The sequence below is a fragment of the Perognathus longimembris genome, chromosome 3 (assembly GCF_023159225.1).
Source record: "Perognathus longimembris pacificus isolate PPM17 chromosome 3, ASM2315922v1, whole genome shotgun sequence".
In the NCBI taxonomy this organism is placed as follows: domain Eukaryota; kingdom Metazoa; phylum Chordata; class Mammalia; order Rodentia; family Heteromyidae; genus Perognathus; species Perognathus longimembris.
Window position 1 is genome coordinate 40,609,637 of NC_063163.1, and position 24,612 is coordinate 40,634,248.

The 24,612-nt window shown below is 38.7% G+C and overlaps 1 protein-coding gene across 2 annotated transcripts in view; it reads left to right on the forward strand.

Annotated features, from left to right (window-relative positions):
• The window catches only part of Cog3 (component of oligomeric golgi complex 3), a 53,403-nt gene that overhangs the window by 25,910 nt on the left and 2,881 nt on the right, over positions 1–24,612 (forward strand). The window contains exons 15-22 of one of the 2 annotated variants that reach the window (XM_048341346.1): positions 5,308–5,432; positions 9,362–9,451; positions 10,434–10,554; positions 13,575–13,663; positions 13,780–13,914; positions 17,262–17,337; positions 20,547–20,674; positions 21,407–22,432. In XM_048341346.1, coding sequence (XP_048197303.1) covers positions 5,308–5,432; positions 9,362–9,451; positions 10,434–10,554; positions 13,575–13,663; positions 13,780–13,914; positions 17,262–17,337; positions 20,547–20,674; positions 21,407–21,559 — 917 coding nt within the window. In that variant the 3' untranslated portion in view covers positions 21,560–22,432. Of the gene's footprint in view, positions 1–5,307; positions 5,433–9,361; positions 9,452–10,433; positions 10,555–13,574; positions 13,664–13,779; positions 13,915–17,261; positions 17,338–20,546; positions 20,675–21,406; positions 22,433–24,612 lie in introns of those variants that run through there. The other variant, XM_048341347.1, reaches the window with a different exon arrangement.

Genomic DNA, 24,612 nt, shown 5'->3' on the forward strand with positions numbered 1-24,612 from the left:
CAAATTAGGAAGATGTGCTGTGAGTAAAGGCAGGTAAGGCCAGTGTGAGGTGTGGCGTTTGAAAGCTGGAGGCAAAGAAGTCAGATTAAGATCTTAGAATAGCAGGTAGGAAGGCATGCAGGAATGGAAGATTATGGCTGCTTTGGGAACATCCAGTGGCTTGGTGTGTTTGGGCCCAGGTTATATGTGGGGATGGGAAGGAACAGGTAGAGCAGGCCAGCTGTAGTATGTGTTGTATGAGGGTGTGAGCTTTGGGTCTAGCTAGTATAATGTATCATGTATAATGTATAATGATTGCAATATCAGATTTGCATTCTGTGAACATATTAGTGGCTAGGACTGGGGCAAAATATGAATAGACAGATATGTGGGATAGTTTGCATTTTGCAAGGAGAAAGGAGTAATTACTAGAGTAATTTTGATACTACACTAGATAATTTGAGAGACTTCTTATCAAGCCATAGTTGGGCGTATGGTGTAAGCCTGTCACCTCAGTTATTATAGGAAGCCTAAAATAGGCAGATTGTCCTCCAAGTAGGAATCTAGGAAGGTTAAAAAATAACCAGCACAGGGACCAGGAGTTTGGCCTAGTGGTAGAGTCCTTTTCTAGCATGTATGACACTCAGTTCCTCAGTACCACATAGATAGGAAAAGTTGGAAGTGACCCTGTGGCTCAGCTGGTAGAGGGCCAACCTTGAGCAAAAGCAGCTCAGGGACAGTGCCCAGGCCTTGGGGCCAGGGCTGGCACCAAAAAAAAAAAAAAAAGAGTTGTGGGAGAAGCTCTGTTGGTGTGGCTCTCATCTTAGAAGAGTGATGCAGGACAGACTTACCTTTATTTTTTTTGGCCAGTCCTGGGGCTTGGACTCAGGGCCTGAGCACTGTCCCTGGCTTCTTTTTGCTCAAGGCTAGCACTCTGCCACTTGAGCCACAGCGCCACTTCTGGCCATTTTCTGTATATGTGGTGCTGGGGAATCGAACCCAGGGCCTCATGTATATGAGGCAGGCACTCTTGCCACTAGGCCATATCCCCAGCCCATACTTACCTTTGATAACACTTGAGGAAGTAACTTTTTTTTTTTTTTTGCTTTGAAAGTTTTTCTTTTTTTCTTTTTTTTTTTTTTTTTTACTGACGTACAGAGAGGTTACAGTATCATACGTTGGGCATTGGATACATTTCTTGTACTGTTTGTTGCCTTGTCCCTCATGCCCCCCTCCCTCCCCCCCCTTTCCCTCCCCCCCCAGGTGTTCAGTTCACTTACACCAAACAGTTTTGCAAGTATTGCTTTTGTAGTTATTTCTCTTTTTTTACCCTGTGTCTCTCGAATTTGGTATTCCCTTTGAATTTCCTACTTCCAATACCAGTAAACACGGTTTCCAATATACTCAGATAAGATTACAGAGATAGTGTAGGTACAAACATAGGAAGGTGATACAAAACATCAATAATAGAAACTACACATACACATAGGACGTTGAAAGTAGTTACAACTGTGATATATCACTTGTTTCCATAACATGGAGTTCATGTCACTTAGCATCATCTTATGTGTTTCTAAGTGTATAGCTATTGGGCCTTGTGATGCTCTGCTATGGCTTGCCTAAACCTGTACTAATTATTCCCAATAAGGGAGGCCATAGAGTCCATGTTTCTTTGGGTCTGGCTCACTTCACTTAGTATAACTTTTTCCAAGTCCTTCCATTTCCTTACAAATGGAACAATGTCATTCTTTCTGATAGAGGCATAAAATTCCATTGTGTAAATGTACCACATTTTCCTGATCCATTCATCTATGGAGGGGCATCTGGGTTGGTTCCAGCTTCTCGCTATGACAAATTGTGCTGCGATGAACATTGTTGTGCTGGTGGCATTACTGTGATTTTGTTTGTGGGCTTTTGGATAGATACCCAACAGTGGGGCTGCTGGGTCATAGGGGAGTTCTATATTGAGCCTTCTGAGGAATCTCCATACTGCTTGCCAGAGTGGCTGAACCAGTTTACATTCCCACCAACAATGAAGTAGGGTTCCCTTTTGGCCACATCCCCTCCAACAATTGTTATTATTAGTTTTCTTGATATATGACATTCTTGCTGGGGTGAGATGGAATCTCAATGTTGTTTTGATTTGCATTTCCTTTATGGCCAGTGATGTAGAGCATTTTTTCATATGTCTATTGGCCATTCTCATTTCCTCATCAGAGAAGTTTCTTTGCAAGTCTTTAGCCCACTTGATGAGGGGGCTATTGGTTCTTTGCGGTTTTGTTTTGGAAGAAGGTAATTTTTTTAGTTCTGCATATATTTTAGAGATGAGGCCTTTGTCTGTTGAATGTCTGGTAAAGATCTTCTCCCAGTCTGTGGGCTTTCTGCTTATCTTGAGAGCTATGTCCTTTGCCGTGCAGAAGCTCTGGAGTTTGATGCAGTCCCATTTGTCCAACCTTTCTTTGATTTGTAGCCTTTCAGGGTCTTTGTTAAGGAAGTTCTGTCCTGTGCCAAGGAGCCCAAGTGTTTCTCCTACTCCTTCCTTTAGTGTCTTCAGGGTGCCTGTTTTGATTTCAAGGTCTTTAATCCATTTGGAATTGATTTTGGTGCAGGGTGATATATAAGGATCTAGTTTTAGTTTGTTGCATGTGTTGAGCCAGTTTTGCCAGCACCACTTGTTAAAGAGGCTATCTTTCTTCCATACTATTGTTTTAGCTCCTTTATCAAAGATTAAGTAGGCATAGTTCTGTGGGTTTAATTCTGGGTCTTCAATTCTGTTCCATTGGTCTTCAGGCCTGTTCCGGTGCCAATACCAAGCTGTTTTTATTACTATAGCTTTATAATACAGCTTGAAGTTGGGTATTGTAATTCCTCCAGCACTGTTCTTTCTGCTTAGGAGTGTTTTTGCTATTCTAGGTCTTTTATTGTTCCATATGAATTTCTGGATTGCTTCCTCTATTTCATTAAAGAATGGTGTTGGGATATTAATGGGTATTGCATTGAATTTGTAGATAGCCTTTGGCAATATTGCCATTTTGATTATATTAATCCTCCCAATCCAGGAGCATGGGAGGTTTTTCCATTTTCTTAGTTCTGACTTAATTTCATTTTTCAAGCTTTTAAAGTTCTCTTCAAAGAGGTCTTTCACTTCTTTGGTTAAGGTTATTCCTAGGTATTTTATGTTTTTGGGGGCTATTGCAAAAGGAGTTGCTTTCCTGATTTCAGCCTTGGTCTTCGGGTTGTTAGCATAGAGAAAGGCCGTTGATTTTTGAAGGTTTATTTTATATCCTGCAACTTTGCCAAAGTTTTGTATCAGCTCTAGTAGCTTGGGGGTAGAGTCTATGGGATTGAGGAAGTAACTTTGAGACTTGTATTTTCTTCCCTGAACTCCTGTCACCATTTCACTAGTACCATACACTGTTTAGATGGCCATATATGTCTTGTAACTTTCAACTCAACAGTTGTTTAACTGTTGTATTTTTTTCATTGTTTTATTTATGGCAGTTAATTTTTTCACTGTTAAACAAGCAGGCTTCTGGTTTCCCGTTACTCAGCCACATTTGTTTCATTGGACTTTTGGGGGCACATTTTTGGCTCTTTATTTTGAAGGAGGCATTCTGCAAATAGTAAAATCCTTAGCAAAATATACTCTCCTAAATATTCTCCCCCTTTTTGTGGCATTGGTATTGGAGTTTGAGTTAATGGCCTAGTGCTTGCTAGGAGGTACTCTACCACTTAATCTAGTTCTTGTTTGCCTTTTTTTTTTTTTTTTTTTGGCTGGTCCTGGGGCTTAAACTCGGGGCCTGGGCACTGTCCCTGAGCCTCTCTGCTCTCTGGTCTCAAGGCTAGCACTCTACCTCTTGAGCCACAGTGCCACTTCTGGCTTTTCTGTTTATGTGGTACTGAGGAATTGAACCCAGAGCTTCATGCATGCTAGGCAAGCACTCTACCACTAAGCCACACTCCCAGCTCTCCTCTCCCCTTTTATTAGAGGGATTTTTTTTTTTTGCCTGTGTTATCTGTATCTCCACACTTAGGTTTTTATTGATTGAGGTGGGCTTTTATGAATCTTTTTTTGGTGGCACTAGGGCTTGAACCTGGTCCTCATGCTTGTAAGGCAGGTGTTCTACTACTTGATCTTCTTTTTGCTTGTGGTATTTTCAAGGTAGAGTCTCATTTTATGCTGGGACTGGCCTGAGTTGTAATCCTCCTATTTATGTTTCCATGTTTTGCTACCATGCCTAGCCATTGTATTTTTCTGTAGTTAGAATTACTTGCAGGCCATTGATTAAGAGGGACTGCCATGACTTTTTATGCTTGGCTGGCCTCCAGCTGCAGTCCCCTGATTTCTGCCTCCCAAGTAGCTGGGATTATAGGCTTGAGCCCCTGGACCTGACTTCTAAATAGTCTTTGTTCCAGTTTGTTTCTGTATTTTTTCTTTAGTAAAGTTCATGCAAAGTAGATCTTAAAGTGAGGCATTGTTATGGAGGAAATATAAAATTCTACATGTTGCATGCCTTTATAGTTTTCCAAGCTATAAAGTAAAAGTGCTAAGACTCAGCCTTTCCCTCCTTCTCTCCCTACAAAGCCATGTCATAAAACTCCTAGCTGTTTGAGCTACACCCAGCCCTTTTTGCTTTATTTATTTTTTATAAGGTCTTGTGTTTTTTGTCCAGGGTCAGTATTGGTCTTACCTAAGCCTTCTTGAAGCTTGGGACCAAAGATGTGTACCTAGTGCCTTGCTTTTTGGTTGGGATAGAGTCTTGTTAACTCTTTGGCATGGCTGGCCTTGAACCTCTGTCTGTTGCTCTGTTTCCCAAACAGATGTCATTACAGGCTTATATCACTATCTCCTTATATCTCCTTTGCTTTGTCTCCTTGTCATTCTCCTACTTCTATGGCTCTTACTTCCTCCTACCTCACCAAATAGAGACCAGCCTCCTAGAATCTGGCTGTATTCTATTATATATACATATATATATATATATGTGTGTGTGTGTGTGTATATATATACATATGCTGTTTATCGAATCTGTAAACATTCGCATTTTGCATAAAAAACAAGTGCACTAAACATATGTGAGACACACACATACTCTCTCTCTGAGACTCTCTTAAGAGTTTTTATTTCCTTTGTTAAATCTTACCTTATCACTGGTTTAAATTTCTTAGGATATTCTTGACTAAAGATGAAGAAGGAGAAAACATACCTTTGAGCTATTGATAGCTAATGAGAATAAGTTTATAGTTACCATGTAAATTATTTTATGACAGACTTCTGCATGCATGAATTATATGTTTTCTTTCTTTTTTTTTCCTCTTGGCTTTTAGCTTCAACAGAATCCCTCAATCCTAGATCACAGACCACGATTTCTCCAGCAGATCTGCATGGGATGTGGTATCCTACAGTTCGAAGAACTCTTGTCTGTCTCTCCAAATTATACAGATGTATAGATGTAAGTGTGCACATCCTTTTACCTTTACTGTGAATTACTTTTTCATCTGGAATACTTAAAAATTTTAATTTACTAAGATCTTGATTCAGTGTTTTGTTTGCTATTCTTAGAATCAGTTTTAGATAAAACAAGATTTATCTAAATTAGAGATTCTTTATCTTGAGCATTCTGTAGATCCCTATAATCCACTAATGGTGGACTTTGGAGAGTTTCTGAACACCCTAGAATTATGGGTTATGTTAATATTTTTGAGAAGACTATTAGTTTCCATCAATTTGTTAATTTTTTAAATTGTTATAAAGGTAATGTACAGAGGAGTCACAGGTAAGTCAGGGAAGAGTATATTTCTTTTGGACAATTTCACCACTTCCCTCACTCACATTTTTTTCCTCCTATACTTCCCTCTTCTTAGTGTATAATTCATTTTCAACATAGTGTCCAGTGAGTACAGTAAGTTTCCATCAATTCTTCTTTTTTTTTTTGGCCTGTACTGGGGATTGAACTCAGGGCCTGGGGTCTGTCCCTGATCCTCTGTGCTCAGGGCCAGCACTCTACTCCTTGAGCCACAGGGTCATTTCTGGTTTTTTTTTTTGAGTAGTTTATTAGAGATAAGAGTCTCACAGAAAGTCCTGCATGATCTGGCTTCAATCCATGATCCTCCTGAGTAGTTAAGATTACAGATGTGAGCCATTGGTGCCTGGCTCCATCAATTCTTTTTTTTTTTTTGCCAGTCTTGGGGCTTGATCTCAGGGCCTGAGCACTGTCCTTGGCTTCTTTTTGCTCAAGGCTAGCACTCTACCACTTGAGCCACAGTGCCACTTCTGGCTTTTTCTATATATGTGGTGCTGAAGAGTTGAACCCAGGCCTTCATGTATGCAAGGCAAGCACTCAACCACTAGGCCATATATTCCCAGCCCTCCATCAATTCTTTTTTTTTTTTTTGGCCAGTCCTGGGCCTTGGACTCAGGGCCTGAGCACTGTCCCTGGCTTCTTCCCGCTCAAGGCTAGCACTCTGCCACTTGAGCCACAGAGCCGCTTCTGGCCGTTTTCTGTATATGTGGTGCTGGGGAATCGAACCTAGGGCCTCGTGTATCCGAGGCAGGCACTCTTGCCACTAGGCTATATCCCCAGCCCTCCATCAATTCTTAATGAGCCCATTACCATAAATAGGTTTAAAGCTAGTGATGCATTTGTCTGCTATAGTTTGTAGATGAGAAAAAGATGCAGAAAGGTTAAGCAATCCATCCATCATTTTTTATGAAATTCAGATGCAGTAATGTAGAGTGTGTTGTTTGTGATGAGTTCTCTGTATATAGTCTGGGCTGGTCTCAAATTTGTGATACTTCAGTTTCAGCCTTCTTCTGAAGGCTGAAATTGTAAGCAATGCACCACCCCTTCCTCTTTTCTGTAAAGTAGTTTTGCTCTCACTTTGAATCAGCATCCTTAATTGTTTTAAGATTAATATATGTCTAGCAAGTAACTTGCTGAGGGTACTTTTTTAAAGCCCCATCTTAAACTGTACATTGATTTCAGGGAATAGAGTAATTTTAGGACTCTGGTCTAATGATATGGTTGTCATTCTCTGCAACAGTACATCTGTTTACAGATTTTCTTTTTTTTTTTCAAATTTTTATTATCAAACTGATGTACAGAGAGGTTACAGTTTCATACGTTAGGCATTGGATACATTACTTGTACTGTTTGTTACCTTGTCCTCATACCCTCCTCCCTCCTCCCCCTTTCCCTTTCCCCTCCGAGGTGTTCAGTTCACTTTCACCAAACAGTTTTGCAAATATTGCTTTTGTAGTTGTTTGTCTTTTTTTTTACCCTGTGTCTCTCAATTTTGGTATTCCCTTTCAATTTCCTAGTTCTAATACCAGTATACATGGTTTCCAATATACTCAGATAAGATTACAGAGATAGTGTAGGTACAACCACTGGAAGGTGATACAAGAACATCATCAATAATAGAAGCTACAGATACAGATGGGACATTGAAAGTAGTTACAACTGTGATATAACAATCGTTTCCATAACATGGAGTTCATTTCACTTAGCATCATCTTATGTGTTCATAAGGGTATAGCTATTGGGCTCTTGTGATGCTCTGCTATGACTTGCCTAAACCTGTACTAATTATTCCCAATAAGGGAGACCATAGAGTCCATGTTTCTTTGGGTCCGGCTCACTTCACTTAGTATAATTTTTTCCAAGTCCTTCCATTTCCTGTGTACAGATTTTCTAGGGATGGTATGTTTATAAACAAAACTGGTTTACTTACTGATCAAAGGTGAGGAAGGCAAACCCCGAAAAATTACCTCAGAGCTGTAAGCTAGCAGGAGACCATGATAGGTTACGGCAGAGCAGTAAGTCAGTATCAGTAGCAGACAGCCTTAATCCCTCTTTCCTACATTGGCCTCTAGAGGGAGAAGCAGTACAAAAAGAGAGTAACATCCAGTAGAGGTCAGGACTAGACCAATGTCTTGTACATAGGCATCCCCATCAATTCAATCTCATAGAACAGAGACTGAGACAGAAGCAAGGGGACTGATGAGAATCGTGGTCTGCACAACATGCTACACCTTGGGAAGACAAAAGAAATGACAAAACTAACTTGAGATTCCTACTTCACATGCTTGTATAACCTAGTTTCCTTTTTCCTCTTGATTATGTAAAAATTTCACCACCTCCGTTAGAATTCTTTGTGTTTATACACAATATTGTAACATCTATTTTGCTATTATTTTATTGGCTAGCCTCCCATCATTGAACATTTGTATTTCTTCTCTCTTTTTTCCCTCCCTCCCTCCCTTCCTCCCTCCTTCCCTCCCTCTCTCCCTCCTTTCTTGCTTGCTTACTTTCATGGTACTATAATGAAGATCTCTGTGCTTGAATCTTACAACTCACAGTATTGGTTAATTACCTGGGATAAAGTTTTTGTTTTTGTCAATCATAGGGCTTGATATTGGGCCTGGGTGTGGTCCCTGAGTTCTTTTGCTTAAGGCTATAGTGCTCTACCATTTTGTGCCACAGTGCCACTCCAGTTTTCTGGTGGTTAATTGGAGATACTTCTTACCAACTTTCCTGCTCCAGCAGCTAGGATTACAGGCATGAGCCACCAACACCCAACTTGGGATAAAGTTTTGAACAGTATTTACTTAAGATTTATTTTATTTTTTTCTTTATTGTCAAAGTGAAGTACAGAGGGGTTACAGTTTCATATGTAAGTCAGTGAGTACATTTCTTGTTCACCTTGTACCTCCTCCCTCGTTTTTCCTCTACCTCCCCCCTCCCCCTTAAGATTTCTTTTATAGTTTTTCTTTTCTTTTTCTGGTCAGGGTCAGTTGTGGTGCTTGGTGCTGTCCCTGAGCTCTTCAGCTCAAGGCTAGCTCTCTACCACTTGAGCCACAGTGCTACTTCCTGTTTTCTGGTGGTTAATTGGAGATGAGTCTCCCGGACTTTCCTGCCCATGTTGGCTTTGAACCACAATTGTCATATCTCAGCCTCCTGAGTAGCTAGGATTATAGGTATAAACCATTGGTGCCTCACTTTTTATAGTTTTAAAGCTTTAAAACATATCCCCATAAGTGAGATTATGCTGGAGTCAGAACCCTGCTTGCTTGTTAACCTCTGCCCTACTCAGCATCTAGCTCAGTGTGTGTGGCATGGAATAGTGCTAGTACATATTTATTGAAGAAGCATATGACGAGTTCTAGAACTGTGTGCATGGTTTTAAAACCATGTGTTGGTCTAGAAAGATTGCACAGGAATAGAAAACTCTAGGAGAAATGGAACCAGTAATAGATTAATCCAGTGATGAAAGCAAATAACATTGTGGCCTTCAGGGCCTAGGGGATTTCCTTTTAATTGTTTTTAATTGCCACAATTGTTTTGTGATGCTAATGATTTTTTTTTTTTAATTCCACCAGAGGGCTGTGTTCCAAGGATTATCACAGGAAGCATTGTCTGCCTGCATTCAGTCCTTACTGGGAGCATCAGAGTCTATCACCAAAAACAAGGTTTGATGAAATGTTAGGAGAAACTTTATTACCTATAATAATACTGCACAATATATTCTTTATATACATGAGAATGTAAAGCCAGTTTGGCAGTGAGATTTGTTTAACATGATTGGATTTTGAGGTCCTTTGAGAGAAACTAGCATTTCATTGTAGTGCTCAATAAAGACTACTGTATCAAAAGTGCTAACGTATCAAAAATGGTACTTGCATCATAAATTCTATAGGGTGAAGGATTCTAGATAACTGCCTTAGCAATTGGGGAAATGGTACTATGGTATCCTTGTAATATCAAGAGAAGTATTTTTAAGGAAACAGCAATTTAATCATCCCTTTAATATTGTTTTAAGTAGTTCAATGGCCTTATCTGGAGGAAATCAGCCTGTCAGTTCTGAGCACAGGCAGCTGTAACCCTTAAGTTGTATGAGTGCAAGTATTTCCCATGACTGCATGGCTTACCGTTTTTTAGTCAGGATGGGTTTAGAAGTGGGAAGCTTCTGGTATGTGCTGCTTTCATGGCCTTGTCAGGAAGTAGAACATGATCAGCAGTGTTGCTCTGCTTACCTCTCCACTTAAAACTCCTGTTGCCTATAGGAAAAGAGCCATGGGCTTTTTAACAGACTCATTTTCACTGTTGCTTGGAGTGTTCAAACCCTGTAACTTACATATTTGCAAACTTGGGTTTCAACTTTAAGTCTTAGACAAGTTAAAAAAAGTCTTATCAGAAGAATTTGACATTTTGTTGCTAGAAAAGCTTTCCCTTTGTGTGTGACCACTCAATTTCTCTATTTGTAGAATGGAGAATTGAGTGAAATTTTGATATAGGGACTAGAAGAGGATAGAGAATAAAGTTATAGATGAACAAGTTTTAATTAGTACTCATGGAATAACTAAGGATTATTGTTGATTAATAACATGTTTTATAAATATGTTCCTGTTTGATTTGATCCTGTGATTTCTATTTTTCTGTCTTACAATTTAGACTCAGATTGATGGACAACTTTTCTTAATTAAGCATCTTTTGATTCTTCGTGAACAAATTGCTCCATTTCACACTGAATTCACCATTAAGGAAATTTCCCTGGACCTCAAGAAAACTAGAGGTACTTGTTCTGGCTGACACAGTTGGTTGTTTGACCTATCCAAGTGTGTCAGCACAGGTTATAGGTTTATTTTATGTTCATCTGCAATTTTTTTTTGCATGCTTTGCTTGCTAAGTATGTTATTTCTTCATACTAAATTGACTTGTCAGTATCCTAATTACTTCTAACTAGCTTTATTTTCTTGGTGAGGGAAGCTATATCTGAGCATTTTAAGTTCTGATACAGGATTACCTCCCTTAGGTTCATTCACATTTTATTATAACCAGTTAGAAAATGAAAAGTCAGTCTAATAGTTACCTACTAAAAAGGTAATATGTATCAGCTAATTGGAATGATTTTTATTTGAGTTTATTAACTTGCTTGTAAAAGTTCCTGAAGCTAGATAAAACAGAAGAAATGCTTGAGACAGGTTTTGTTCTTGTTTGTCACTTCCTGGCTCTTACGTAAATATTAGATAAATATTTTAGCATTCCTACTCTACCTTCCTAGATAAAAGGAGCACAATGAAGGTGTCATGATACTTTTACTGATAATCAAAATCATTAAGCATGACAATATATGCTATGTGTTAATATGCTTAAGTTAGTTTCTTTAAATTTTAGGGAAGTAAATTAAGGAACTATCATTAGATTAGCTAGTTAAGTTGTCATGAAATGGAAATATGTATCAGTTACCTTGGGGAAAATGATTTATCCATTCTAATGATTTGTCTCCGAATAAGCAAGAGATGATTTCTAAAAGATCAAAGTAGTTACTTTTTAAGATACTGATCTTAAGTTAAGGATATACTATAAACATCACTTATTTCCCTTAATTCCTTATATATTTTTGTAAATGTTAATTATTTCCAAGAGATTTAAGCTCTTTTGTCCTAAGCCAGTTCGTTTATGTGATAAGTTAACTTCTGTCTTATATGTTGGCACAGTTGAGAGACCCAGATTATTTTCTGTGGTCTTTGACTCAGAGCAACTCAAATACGTAATTTCCAAAGATAGCAGTTTAGTTTCCTAATTACTATGTTTATTATGAGGGTAGAATTAAAAAAAAATTTGAGAGTATACTTAAGTCAGTGTTTTATTGTGACCTTCTGATAGGTCATATAAAAACAGCTTGTCTTCCCACTGCTCTTTCTGTCTGCCACACCGGATAAGCCCGTGTGCCTTATTCATATACTTTGCTATTTTTTCCTAACACGAGCCAGATATTTTGACTTTTGCCTTTAAGGAATGCATGATTTTTTAACAAGCATATTTGTATCTAAGCCTTCCATCTCCCAGCTTTTCAGATTAATTTCCTTCCTATTTATTTTTTTCAGTGTGAGTTCTGGGAATGGTGGGAAATTTCTGATGGAATATATCAGGGTGGATATATTTTCTTTTTCTTTCTTTTCTTTGTGTCAGTACTGGGTCTTGAATTCAGGATTTTCTGTTCTTGCTTGGCTTTTTCATTTAAGGCTGATGCTCTATCACTTGAGCCATACCTCCACATCTGCCTTTTTGCTGATTAATTGGAGATAATTCTTTTGATTTGTCTGCCTTTGAACTGTGATCCTCAAATCTCGTGTGTGTGTGTGTGTGTGTGTGTGTGTAGCACGTGTGCATAGGTTTTGGGGCTTGAACTCAGTTGCTTAGGTTTTTTTGTTGTTGTTGAATGTTGGCACTCTACCACTTGAGTCATAACCTTCAGTTCTGGAAAGTAACCTTCAGTATTTTGATATCAATACTGGGATTTGAACTCAGGGCCTTTGCGCTCAGTTGGCTTTTCTGTTCAAGGCAGATACTCTATCAGTTGAAGCCACACCTCCACTCCCATCTTTTTTTCTTTTTACTTTTTATTTTTTGTCCATCCTGGGGCTTGAACTCAGGGCCAGGGTTCTGTCCCTGAGCTCCTTTGCTCAAGGCTAGTGCTCTGCCACTTGAGCTACGTCACTTCCAATTTACTGGTAGCTAAGAGTTTCACAGACTTTCCTGCCTGAGCTGGTTTTGAACTGTGATCCTCAGATCTCAGCCTCCTGAGTAGCTAGGATTACAGGCATGAGCCATCAGAGCCACTCTTTTTTTTTTCTTCCTAATTTGTAAGTTGTTGCCACTTGATTTAAATGTAGGTTTACTGAGGTGTGAGACAATGAGATAGCCTAAGATTTTGGCAGTTTGTTTTTCCCTAAATATTATGAAGCTGTGTAAAGCCACCATATGGTGATATGATTCTATTTATTGCAAAAGGAATCTTTCAGGTATCTTATAGAAAAGACAACAAAGAGCCATTTGTTAAAGATTTGCTCTTAATTACTGAATAGATAGATGTTCTTTTTCATTTCATTAAGACCCAGGTCAAGGCAGTATTACTGTGGCATGTGTGTGCAGTTCCTTTGTATAATTACTTAAAGATTAAAAGAAATTCAGAATGAGTATTAGAAACATTTCATGCTTTGCTTTCTCTGGTTTGGCACAGCTTAAGCAAAGCAACAGTCTGTTTTAAACTATACTTAATACTTGCTATCTTCACTTTTAATCCTCTAACCTCTTGACTAACAGTATATCTTATTGCATTTGAACATCAATGAGACCTCAGTTAATACTTTGCATAGATTCTAGTTAGTCTGGAGGTTGAGGGGTAAATATGTCCTTTTGGTGTTTTCTTCTTGGCTGACACATTTGTTTATTCACTCTGCTTCAAGTGGATAAATTTCTGTGTCAGCCAATACCTTAATAAAGAAGCTGGGTAAGTATGTGTATAATAAAAAAAATATTTAACATCTAAAATTATACAGTGTATCATTTTTCTTCTTTTATAAATGGATAATTGAGATGAATAGCATTTTGTAATTCTAACTTCTGGAAAATAACTGTGTGGGGACGGTGGCCATCACTTGTGTGCATCTCGCCCCGGGCCGGCCCTGGACGTGACGTACTGAAGATGAATGCCTTCTGCTTTATGGCAGTAGAGAGCTTGCACATGTTACACAGGACTTCTCTGTTGAAACTGTACATGTTCACTGGATGAGTAATTTTGTTTCACAGATGCAGCATTTAAAATCCTGAATCCTATGACTGTTCCAAGATTTTTTAGGCTGAATAGCAACAATGCCTTGATAGAGTTCTTGTTGGAGGTGAGAAGGAGTCTGTTTCATTGGTGGTGGGTACTAATCCACATTCTTTACATGTCCATAATTTCTTGGCATGTAAAAAAAAAAAAAGGAAATTGTCATCTTTTTTTTTTTTTCAGGGTACTCCTGAGATAAGAGAACATTATCTTGATTCTAAGAAAGATGTAGACCGGCACTTGAAATCCGCCTGTGAGCAGTTTATTCAGCAACAGACCAAGCTGTTTGTAGAGCCTCTGGAGGAGTTCATGACAAAGGTACAGATTGAGGTGTCTCCTTACAAAGACATTTGCATTCTTTCCTACCTTTACTTTTGACTTGCACTCTGGTGAAAACTCCAGCCTAAGGAGACAATAAGCCCATGCTTTAGTGACTGTTTAGGAAATCACTGTTTCCTGTCATGGAAGTTTTCGATTTGCAGACTTTTAGGTATGCTGTAGAGTTTTTAGATGTTGAGGGGGAAGAGTGCAAATACTGCAGAGGTATCCTTGTGCTTTTCCGCTGTGAGTTACCTGCCTGTGGGCAGGGACTCAGCACTGTCTGCTAACTTCCCCTGCTACTGGGCCTGCATGGCAGCAACCACAATCTGCACATCCAAATTTTCTACTACTTAAATGGGAGATATTTCTTACTCTAAATGCTAATTGGTTCTTTCCTTTTTTTTCTGGATAATTGAGAATTGAAGATTTTCTGTTGACATGTTAACTGCTAAATACACACATTAAATATAAGCAGATACTACAGTTAGACTTCCATTGCTTGAGCAAAAATCTACTGACTGGCAAATGCCAGCAAAGAGAAAGACAGACCATGGCCATTTTGACATTCTTGCTTCAGCCTAATTATTTAAAAAAATAAAACAGATGTCATTACTCAGGCTTTAAAGATGTTTTAAAAGTCTTCAAGTTAACTTTCATTAAGTGTCTTTTGTTTACATCAGACTAACATTAGAGTGTATCATGTAAAAATAAAGTGATGGTAGTATTTTCTCTCAAGTTGGATGAGTCTTAACTGATTAACTGGCCAAGTAGGATGTGCCTGGAACAACAAAGACACAAATGTGCAGAGTGTTCACTAAGAATTGTTGCTGATCATTAGCTAGTGTTACTACCTGTGGTACAGACACAAAAGATGCCAGTGAAAAAGAACAAAAACAAGTTGGAAGCCAAATATCACATATTTTTACTCATCTATGGAAGCTAGATCTAAGATATACATATTCATGGATTTGTACATCAAATATATGTACAGTATATACATATAGACATGTATGTACATACACACAAATATATGTGTATATATGGCATGACATATTTGATATGTATATATGTATGATTAAGAAGATGAGGAAAGAGGGATAAAGGAAGATGGAGTGTGAATAATTTCTAAATACAGTGCAACTATTTATGAAGATAGAATAAGGAGCCTCAGTGGAAGCTGTTGACCAATAGGGTATTAGGTGGGGCAGGGGAAGAGAAAGCAATAGAGAGGGTTATTCTCAGCCTCTCGGGGTTTCACTGTGGTATTTCAGATATACATGTATTATGTGTGTCTAATACTTAGTATAATACTAGTGTGTTTGGACACAAAAAACAGTGATAGAAAAGTAAAATGTTCTGATGGAGAAGGCATCATCAGGAGGAGGAAGGGCTAATGAAGAGTGTAAATGAGAATATTTTCTAAGTAGCTTATTTGCATGTGTGAAATGAAAAATGAAACAGTGAAACTCATTGAAACTGTTTTAGGAAGGAGAAGTGGGATAAGAGACTGACAAGGTAGGTGAGGTGATAGGATACATTGTTTATATATCTGGAAATGTCAAGGAAGTCCTTCTTGCACAACTAATGTATGCTAATTAAAAAAGGAAAAGTAAAAAAGATGAGGCTAATTGAAGAAAGCTTTCCCTTGAGAACAGTCATTTCTTCTTCTTGATTTCATTCTCAGGAGAGATTATCTCTCTAGATCTGGGAAAAATTTGAAGAAAATACTTCTTACTCCTTGAGGTTTGACTTAAAGATAAGTAAATTAAATAGTAAATAGAGGTGAACATACAGGTCTACATTACTTTAAAAACAGACAGCCTAAAATTTTGTATGTCGTTATGAAATGGGTTTAAATTCTGAAATAATCAAGTGGAATAGTAGATAGCCATTGTGTTAAAATTGTCAGAAAGGGAGCTGGGAATGTGGCCTAGTGGTAGAGAGCTTGCCTAACATGCATGAAGCCCTGGGTTCGATTCCTCAGCACCACATGCACAGAAAAAGCTAGAAGTAGCACTGTGGCTCAAGAGGTAGACTGCTAGCCTGAGCAAAAAGAAGCCAGGGACAGTGCTTAGGTCCTAAATTCTAAACTCCAGGACTGCCCCCCCTCCAAAAAAAAGTCAGAAAAATGTCCAGAAGATAGGTTTAAATAGGAAAAATGTTTAGAGAATACCATGTTCCTATTTTTGTAAATGAGCACATGTGAATATTTTTATACTAGAAATAATTTGGGATGATATACCCTAAAGCGTGAATATGTTTTTTTCTTAGGGACACCCAACTGATTTATAGTCATTTGCGATTTGTTTTCAAAAGCTTTATCTCACAGTGACAAAGACATGGAGAAAAATTGAGTGAGGGCAAGGGCAATTACTTGGCAAGTCCAAGAGTAGTCCAGGAGAGGAATTAGAAAGGAGAAACAGAAGGCATGAGAGAAGGCCAGAGAGACCTGAGTCAGCATTATACTTGTCTAAATACTTATTTGACCCTTTTCATAAGAAAGCTAAAGAATTGATGCTTGGGTTTTTCTAGTGATACTACTGATAAAGTTCAGTCCATGTCTGTCCCTTGGAGAAAAATACTTGCTACAGCTTCTCTCTCTCACTTTCCCCAGTTGCCTCCCAGTCCCTTTCCAGTCATACTGTCTCAGGAGCAGGTACTCTTCTATTGGTTTTCCCTGTTCCTGCTGTGGAATAAAAAGAGATGAGAAGATACATTCCCAAGGCTCTGTCTAGTCAAGACAGTTGTTATTGGCCAAGAGTGCTTTTGGTAGTATTTGAAAATAATGTGTGTGTGCACATATGTATGCATGCTTTTTTGCTTTTTTGGAAACAGGGTCTGTCTCTGTAACCAGGCTGACCTTGAACTGTCAGTCCTACTCTCTCAGCCTCTCAAATGCAGGGAGTCTAGGTGTGTATCACTACCCTAAGCTTTTTGTTTGTTTTAACGACACTCTGCCTGTGTTATGATTAAAAAAAAATTCTTAGAGTATGGACCAGAGTTTTTGTTCAGCTCTGGGTGACATATTTCTGATATAGTATAGTAATAATTTGGTATCAATGTAACAGTGCACTTAAGAAAGACTTCCCTAGTCTGAAGTGTTTCTGCACAATGCCTTTGTAGGATTTTGGCATGGTGTTTGCAGGATAATATGTATGTTGAATGACAGAAGTCATGCTAAAATTTTTTACTAGTCATAAAAGATGGTAAGACATGTTGCATTTTTGTTAGAGTTGCACACTCAAGTATATCAGCATATTTTAATAGGTTGAAACGGTATTATATATCCCTTAACATTGCATTTGTCACTGTTGAATGAAGCTTTTCTCTGTTTCTTCTATTAGGTTTCAGCATTAAAAACCATGGCCAGTCAAGGAGGCCCCAAGTATACTCTTTCCCAGCAGCCTTGGGCACAACCAGGTATTCAGATTTTCTTCTTGGGGCTTGCTTTTTTAAGATTGCTGTTCGTTTGCATTGATATGGCCCTTGCTTTGACAGCTTGGAGTTGACTTCTTACTCTGAGATGCTAGATTGGAGTTGGCAGGTTTTACTAGGCTAGCACTACTTGTATCTCAACAAGCTTTCCAGGAAAGGAAGAATTAAAAACAAAATTTAAGTAGTTAAAAATAAAATGTGGCTAGAATTAAGGGAACATTTTTGAGTCATTTGGTTTCTGTACAGTACTATTCATTGGGATAGAGCATGTGTGGAAATACTGTTATTTGACAGTGAAATTATGAGATACTATATGTTTTCAAGTAAATGAAAATATGTTGGGTCACTTTTCTTCCACATTTTCTTAAACTTACATTGTTGGTTGACATTTTGGAGTGTGTGCAAAAAATTGTAGAACTGAGTTATTGGTGAGACTTAGCAGGCAGTATCATCTGATTATTTTTGGTACACTTCGTGGCATTTCATGTAGCTATTCAACCAAAACAAATCATTTTGTTAAGTTGATATTTCTGTCCATCTCCTAATGTATATTAAATTTAGAAATGGTAATGGTGACAACGTGATGAAAGAACGGTGTTGTCAAAGTGACGTACAGAGGGGTTACAGTTCATATGTAAGGCAGTGCATACATTTCTTATCCAACTTGTTACCTCCTCCCTCATCCTTTTTTTTTTTTTTTTTTCTTAGTGAGACAGGATCATGTTATGTTATGTAGCCCAGGCTGGCCTCAAACCCTTAATCTTCCTACCTCAGCCTCTGGGGATTATAGGTGTGTACGTCCACACTTGGCTTAAGAAGGGTATTTTAATTATGGATGCGTCATGTTCAGGATGGAGGGTAACTTTTTTGCTGTGAGCTATGAGTGACATTCTGGCTTTCATCCATGAAAACTGGCTGTTTCAGATATCTAATCAACTTTCTAGTATGGTTACTATACCATATTGAATGCATGGTAATGTCTGGTAGATGTTTTCTTTGGGCTAAAGGACTGAAATCATCTTAAACCTCCAGAATTTTCATTCATGAATGTCTTAGGTTAATTTGAATATGAATCACAAAATTAATAACTGTGTATCTCTTAGGAAGATGTGTAAATGTAGAAAGTTCTCATTGAAAGGAAGACAAGAAGGTTTTTTTGTTTTTTGTTGTTTTTTTCTGGTCCTGGGGCTTGAACTAAGGGCCTGGGCTCTGTCCTTGAACCTCTTTGTGCTTAAGGCTAGTGCTGTACTACCTGAGCCACAATGCTACTTCTGGCTTTTTCTGAGTAGTTTATTGAAGAAAAGAGTTTCACGGACTTTTGTGCCTGGGGCTGGCTTTGAACTATGATCCTTACATTTCAGCCTCCTGAGTATCTATCTAGGATTACAGGTGAGAGCCATAGGTGCCGGCTAAGACAAAAGTTTTATTTCAAATATTTCTTTTTTAACAAACAGAGCACACTGGATAACTATTGCATTGTGTCAGGAGACAAATGGGTCTTTTACTGAGAGTAGTGGACATGCTAATTGTAGGCTGCTGCTCTGTTAACCACCTGATTCTTCAGTCTAGAAGCAGATTTGTCAGTTGTTAATGATTCTTCGCAGTCTAGAAGCAGACTTTTTAGTTCCTGTTGCAGCAAAGCTCTTGGAAAAATTCTCATCATCTTTGAATTTATTGGTGCATTTGGCTTAAGTTTTTGGTTGCTTATGTAGGGCTTATTTAAAAATAGGATCAGATTTGTATTTTGAATGTTTATGTAAATGAAATTCTTTAAGGGCAGTAAATCTTCCTTAAAATAGATAAAAACAGCCAACAAGCATAGGCATATTTAGTACATTTATGCCCAGGAACTTGATGCATAATTAATGTAAATTTTTTCCCCCTTTGTGAAAAGATTATTTCTTTCTAAATAAGGACTGTCACCTTCTCAGGTAGAGTCCTAATAGTGCTCGAAGTGCTTAGATATTGTGCACCTCATCATCACTAAAATTGTTAGTAAAGCGAGAGTACATAAAAGGATAGTGACAAGCCAGATTGGACTAGGCCTTGCTGTGTTGTTATTTAACTCACTTGATTCTTTAAAGTGAGATCTCAGAGAATGCAATGCCAGTTCAGTTTATCGTGTAGTTTGTCTTCTGTCACTTTAGCCGCATGGAGGTGAGTTGTTTTTCATGATTTCTAATGCATGAAGTCCACTTAACTGCCAAAGATTTGTGGGCTATTTGAGGTGGGAACATGGAGGATAGTGTTAAGAACTGTCTTAAGACCCACCCCTCCCCACTCCTCCCACCTCCCTAGAGCTTGGGGATTGTTAGCATGATCAATTCCCAGGAAAGTGAGTTATATGTTAGGATGCCAATTTGTTAATTCAGTCTAGGGTATATGTCTTTTTTAGTTAATGGTGGGCTTTGTATTCACTAGCCAGTACACTTTGTGATTTTTAAGCTCTCTGAAATGTGGTTTAGTGATCCCTGAAGTATGTTAGTGATGATAATGGAACCAGAACCCAGGGGCAAGTATCTTGAGGGGCTTCCTTTATTTAATGAAAAGTAAGGAGTTGTTGAGTTATTTTTTTGGAAGCACTGGCACTTTTTAAATCTTGTTTTACCACCATCATCCTCCAAATTTTTTTATATGACATGAAATTTGAACTGTGAAAGATATAAAATGAAAGAATTTATTCTCCATCTACAACCACTATTTTAGTTTCCTTTTCCCATTTGTTAATGTGCATACTAGCCTGGTGCTAGTAGCTCACTGTGTAATCTTAGCCACTCCGGAGGTTCAGACATGGAGATCACTCAGTGAAGCCTAACAAATCTGAGAGACTCCAATCTCTGATTAGCCAGTAAAAAGTGGAAGTAGAAGCATGGCTCAGGTGGTAGAGCATCAACTTTGAGTAAAAGAGTGCAAGGCTCTGATTTCAAGACCCAGTATAGGCACAAAAAAAGAAAATAAAATGGTTTACCCAAATGAGTGAGGGAGGAGAGCAGTTAAGGGTAGCACTTTGCTACCTTAGCCCTAAGGATTGTATGTTGTAGAAACTTGAATGTTTATAGAGCTTGTGATTAAACCGCATAAACAAGAATTTTAAAAGAAGTTCTTTGGGGAAATACAGACTTTTGCTATTTTTCTCTTAAGTCACCTTTATTCTTTTCTCTTTTGTGACACTAACAAGGGCAATTTCTTTGCAGCTAAAGTTGGTGAACTTGGGACAACTGCCTATAAAACATTAAAGACAAAGCTGCCACTGATATGGAGAAGCATGTCACTGTACCTGTCCAACAAAGAGACCGAGTTCATCCTGTTCAAGCCTGTTAAGGTGAGTAGAATGATTGTTTATCGGAATGTTGGACTTTGAGTGGCTTTTCTCATCTACCATTTCCTTTCCCCATAGACAGTGAAAATGTTGGGGAGCTGCAAATGAATAATTACTGTGATTCTTGAAAGACCTCTGAGCCTTAAGCTGTCGGATTATCTCTTTTCCCTTCACTGTTCACTTTGTCTTGTTTGTTAACTTTGAAAATAGAAATAGATAAATCAGCAAAAACTCAGACCTCCCTCAAATGGTGTATGGCCCCATATTGGACTACAGCACTTCAGGAATGAGGCCCCAGTTTCCTAGTCAGTATTAGAAATAAATGGCTTCCAGCAGCTACCGAGGAATTAACTATCAGAGAGAATTTAAGACTTACAACTTCCAGTTCGTGTTAAGCTCACATCATTACTCAAGGCACTGGCAGATTTTTAAAGTACATATTTATATGTTTTGAAACATTATTAGTTTTTTGTGTGTAAGAAATTGCCGAAACTCTTACTGATCTCTGGGGATACAGGTTTTACAAGAGTTTATTTAGTTTTTCTAGAATATATTATCTATATATCAGATTGTGCTAGCATGTGTTAGGTTATATGCAAATTCTGTATCTTTGGTAACCTCACTAAAAACACATTTCCTCTACCTATTTTTGGACAAATCATTATGATTAACACTTGATGTTTAAGATGTATGTGTTTTCTCCATGACTTATAATCTCCTGCCCTTCCTTCTAAGAATAACATTCAGCAAGTCTTCCAGAAGTTCCACACCTTGTTAAAGGAAGAGTTCAGCCCCGAAGACATAGATGTCATTGCTTGTCCTTCCATGGAACAGGTAATCAACATTCTGAAGATCTTGTGTTTCCAGCCTCTGTGGTTATTTCATTGAGTGGATAATATTTAGAGCAACTGTTTTTAGATTTCATTTTAAAAGGAAACTGAACTATTTTATTTGGATGAGCAGGAATTTGAACTTTGAATTGCTATTTCCAGCCTTAGGGGATGGCTTTTGAGTTTTCAGCCGCATTTTAAGTTTCTGACAGTGAAAATTACTATGTTTAAATTGAATGGCCTGTTTGTGAAGGACCCAAATACTGGCAGTTAATTTGCAATTATGTTTGGGATACACATGGTTATAGAAGCTATTTGAGGGATTAGGATAGATACTAGAAGTGGTTTTCTTTGTTTGTTTTCCTCCCTCAAATTAAATAAAAACCGAATATGAAGCCCAGTTGTTAGCTGTTATTCCTTATTTAATCCAGTCAGCAAATATGAACGGAGTACTTGCTGTATATTAGGAGTAGAGAATATTTGAGAATATTTACTTCGAATTGCTAAGCTTAGTGTAGAAGTGTAGTACACGGCAAGAGTTTTGGATGGAGAGGTATGGTTAGAGAGAATGTAATGGAAATGAGTAGATATTGGGAAGGTAATTTGGGCAGTCCTCTTCCCAATAAATCTGTTAAGGATATTTACTGTAATGGGAAAATGAAAGCTAGAAGGAGAAATGGAATCTTTCATTCTTGAGATAAAGTTGAATATCATACTTCATCTTTTTGGCTTTTAGTGTATTTATAGAATTGTGCAATCATCACCACTTTGGTCTTCCATCATTCTCAAATGGCATTCCTTCTCCAGGAGCAGGTTCTCCATTCTTTCTCTCTCCTGCTCATTTCCTTTTTGTCTCTGGATTTGCTTTTTCAGCGTCTAGATATTTCTTTAAATGGAATAGCTTTCCTCCCTCCCTCCCTCCCTCCCTCCCTCCCTCCCTCCCTCCCTTCCCTCTATGTGGGGCTTAAACTCAGGGCCTGGGCGCTGTCCCTGACCCTCTTTATGCTCAAGGCTAGCACTTTGCCACTTGAGCTCCACTTCTGCTTTTTGAGTGATTAATTGGAGATAGGAATCTCATGGGAACTTTTCTGCCCAGGCTGGCTTTGAACCGCAGTTCTCAGATCTCAGCTTCCTGAGTAGCTAGGATTATAGGTGCGAGCCACCTGCTCCTTTTACCTACATGTTCTGGCATGCATGGTTCAGAACATTTTTTCTTTTCTTTTCTTTTTTTTTCCCAGTTGGTTGTGAGGTTTGAACTCACAAACTGTGCCCTTTCCCTAAGCTCATTTGCTCAAGGCTAGCACTCTTACTTTGAGCCACAGTACCATTTCTGGCTTTCTGGTGATTGATTGGAGATACGCTCTCATGGATTTTCCTGCCTGGGCTGGTTTTGAACTGTAATTCTCAGATCTAAGCCTCTTGAGTAGCTAGGATGCAGGTGTGAACCACCAGTGCCCAGCTAACATCATTCTTTTTGATGGCTGTGTATATTCCTTTGCATGAATAGATAGGGGGCTGTATTTTAAAAAGTAGATGTCGATCTAGAGCTGTACTACAGTCAGTACTTTTGGGGGAGACAAGTGAGATTTAAACTCAGGTCCTTGTATTTGTTAGGTAGGTTTCCTACCACTTGAGCCACCCAAGACCATTTTGCTTTAGGTATTTTGGAGATGGGGGTCAGGGATCTGCCTCTTAAGAGGAAAGGATTATAGGTGACAGTCTCTTAGCCTTGGAGCTTAGTATATGTCATTTGAAGTGACTATTTTCTTTTTTTTTTTTTTCCCTTGACAGTCCTGGGCCTTGGACTTAGGGCCTGAGCACCGTCCCTGGCTTCTTTTTGCTCAAGGCTAGCACTCTGCCACTTGAGTCACAGCGCCACTTATGGTTGTTTTCTATATATGTGGTGCTGGGGAATTGAACCCAGGGCTTCATGTATACAAGGCAAGCACTCTTGCCACTAGGCCATATTCCCAGCCCCTGAAGTAACTGTTTTCTATTCGATTTTACCCTCCATATTTAATGAGGCTTGTTTTCATTATTTAGATATTTTCCTCTATTTTGATATATTACTTTTTGCATAAAATATTTATGTGTTTTCCAAATCAGGATTATAGAGCAAAGTAAATTTATAGAAGCCTTGCTTTACTTTCCAGTCTCCTCCAGCCTTTGCCCTCTCCATACATAACTATTTTTGAGTTATTGCGCTCTCTCTCTCTCTCTCTCTCTCTCTCTCTCTCTCTCTCTCTCTCAAATAAGGGAAACAAAAGGTTGCATGTTCATGGGCCGATCAAGAACAAGCATAATGCCTTGGGGACAGAATGTGGCTGGAAGCTCAGGAATGGTCAGGGTGGAGCTTTTGGTAGGCCTGTGGGGTTTTGGTGGTTGGGAAAGGAGGAACACAAGTGTATGTGCACAGATGGGAGGTGGTGGGTGTGAGGGGAGCTCATGGAAGTGCTCGAGGACACATCTGGGAGCTAAATAAGCAGGGTCATTGTGGACAGTGAGAGGCTTGAAAAGGAAGACTCAATCCAGGAGATTGTTCAATTTGCTTGTCTAGTTTTCCTTTTTTCTGCAGTCACAGTGGGTTGTAGTTATGAGGATGTGGAGTTTCAGGATCCTAAGCATCAGTTGTTACTTACCTTGTTTTCCATCACTGTAACAATACGAGAAGTAATCAACTTATAAAGAGAAAAGGTTTATTTTGGCTCATGGTTTGAGGTTCTTAATCTGTGGCTTATTGGCCTTGTGGCTTTTAGGCCTGTGGTGAGGCTGCACATAGCGGGGACGTGTAGTGCAGCAAAACTGCTCACCGCATGGCCAAGAAGCTCAAGAAAGGAGGAGGACATGGCATGTTCTGTGACCCAAAGACCTTCCTGTGGCTCCACCTCTTACCACCTCCCAGGAGCACTGTGGTGGAGAAGAAGCCTTGAGCACATGGGCCTTTTCAGGATATTCCAGGTCCAATATGTTGCATCAGTATATAGCAGTGCAAAATTTGGAGTCTTAAGTTCATTTTGTTCTAATTTCAGACTTGAAGGGGAAAATGCAGGGATGGCATAAGGAACGCACAAATATCCTTCACCCTACCTACAATGTGACCAGTTTGCTTTA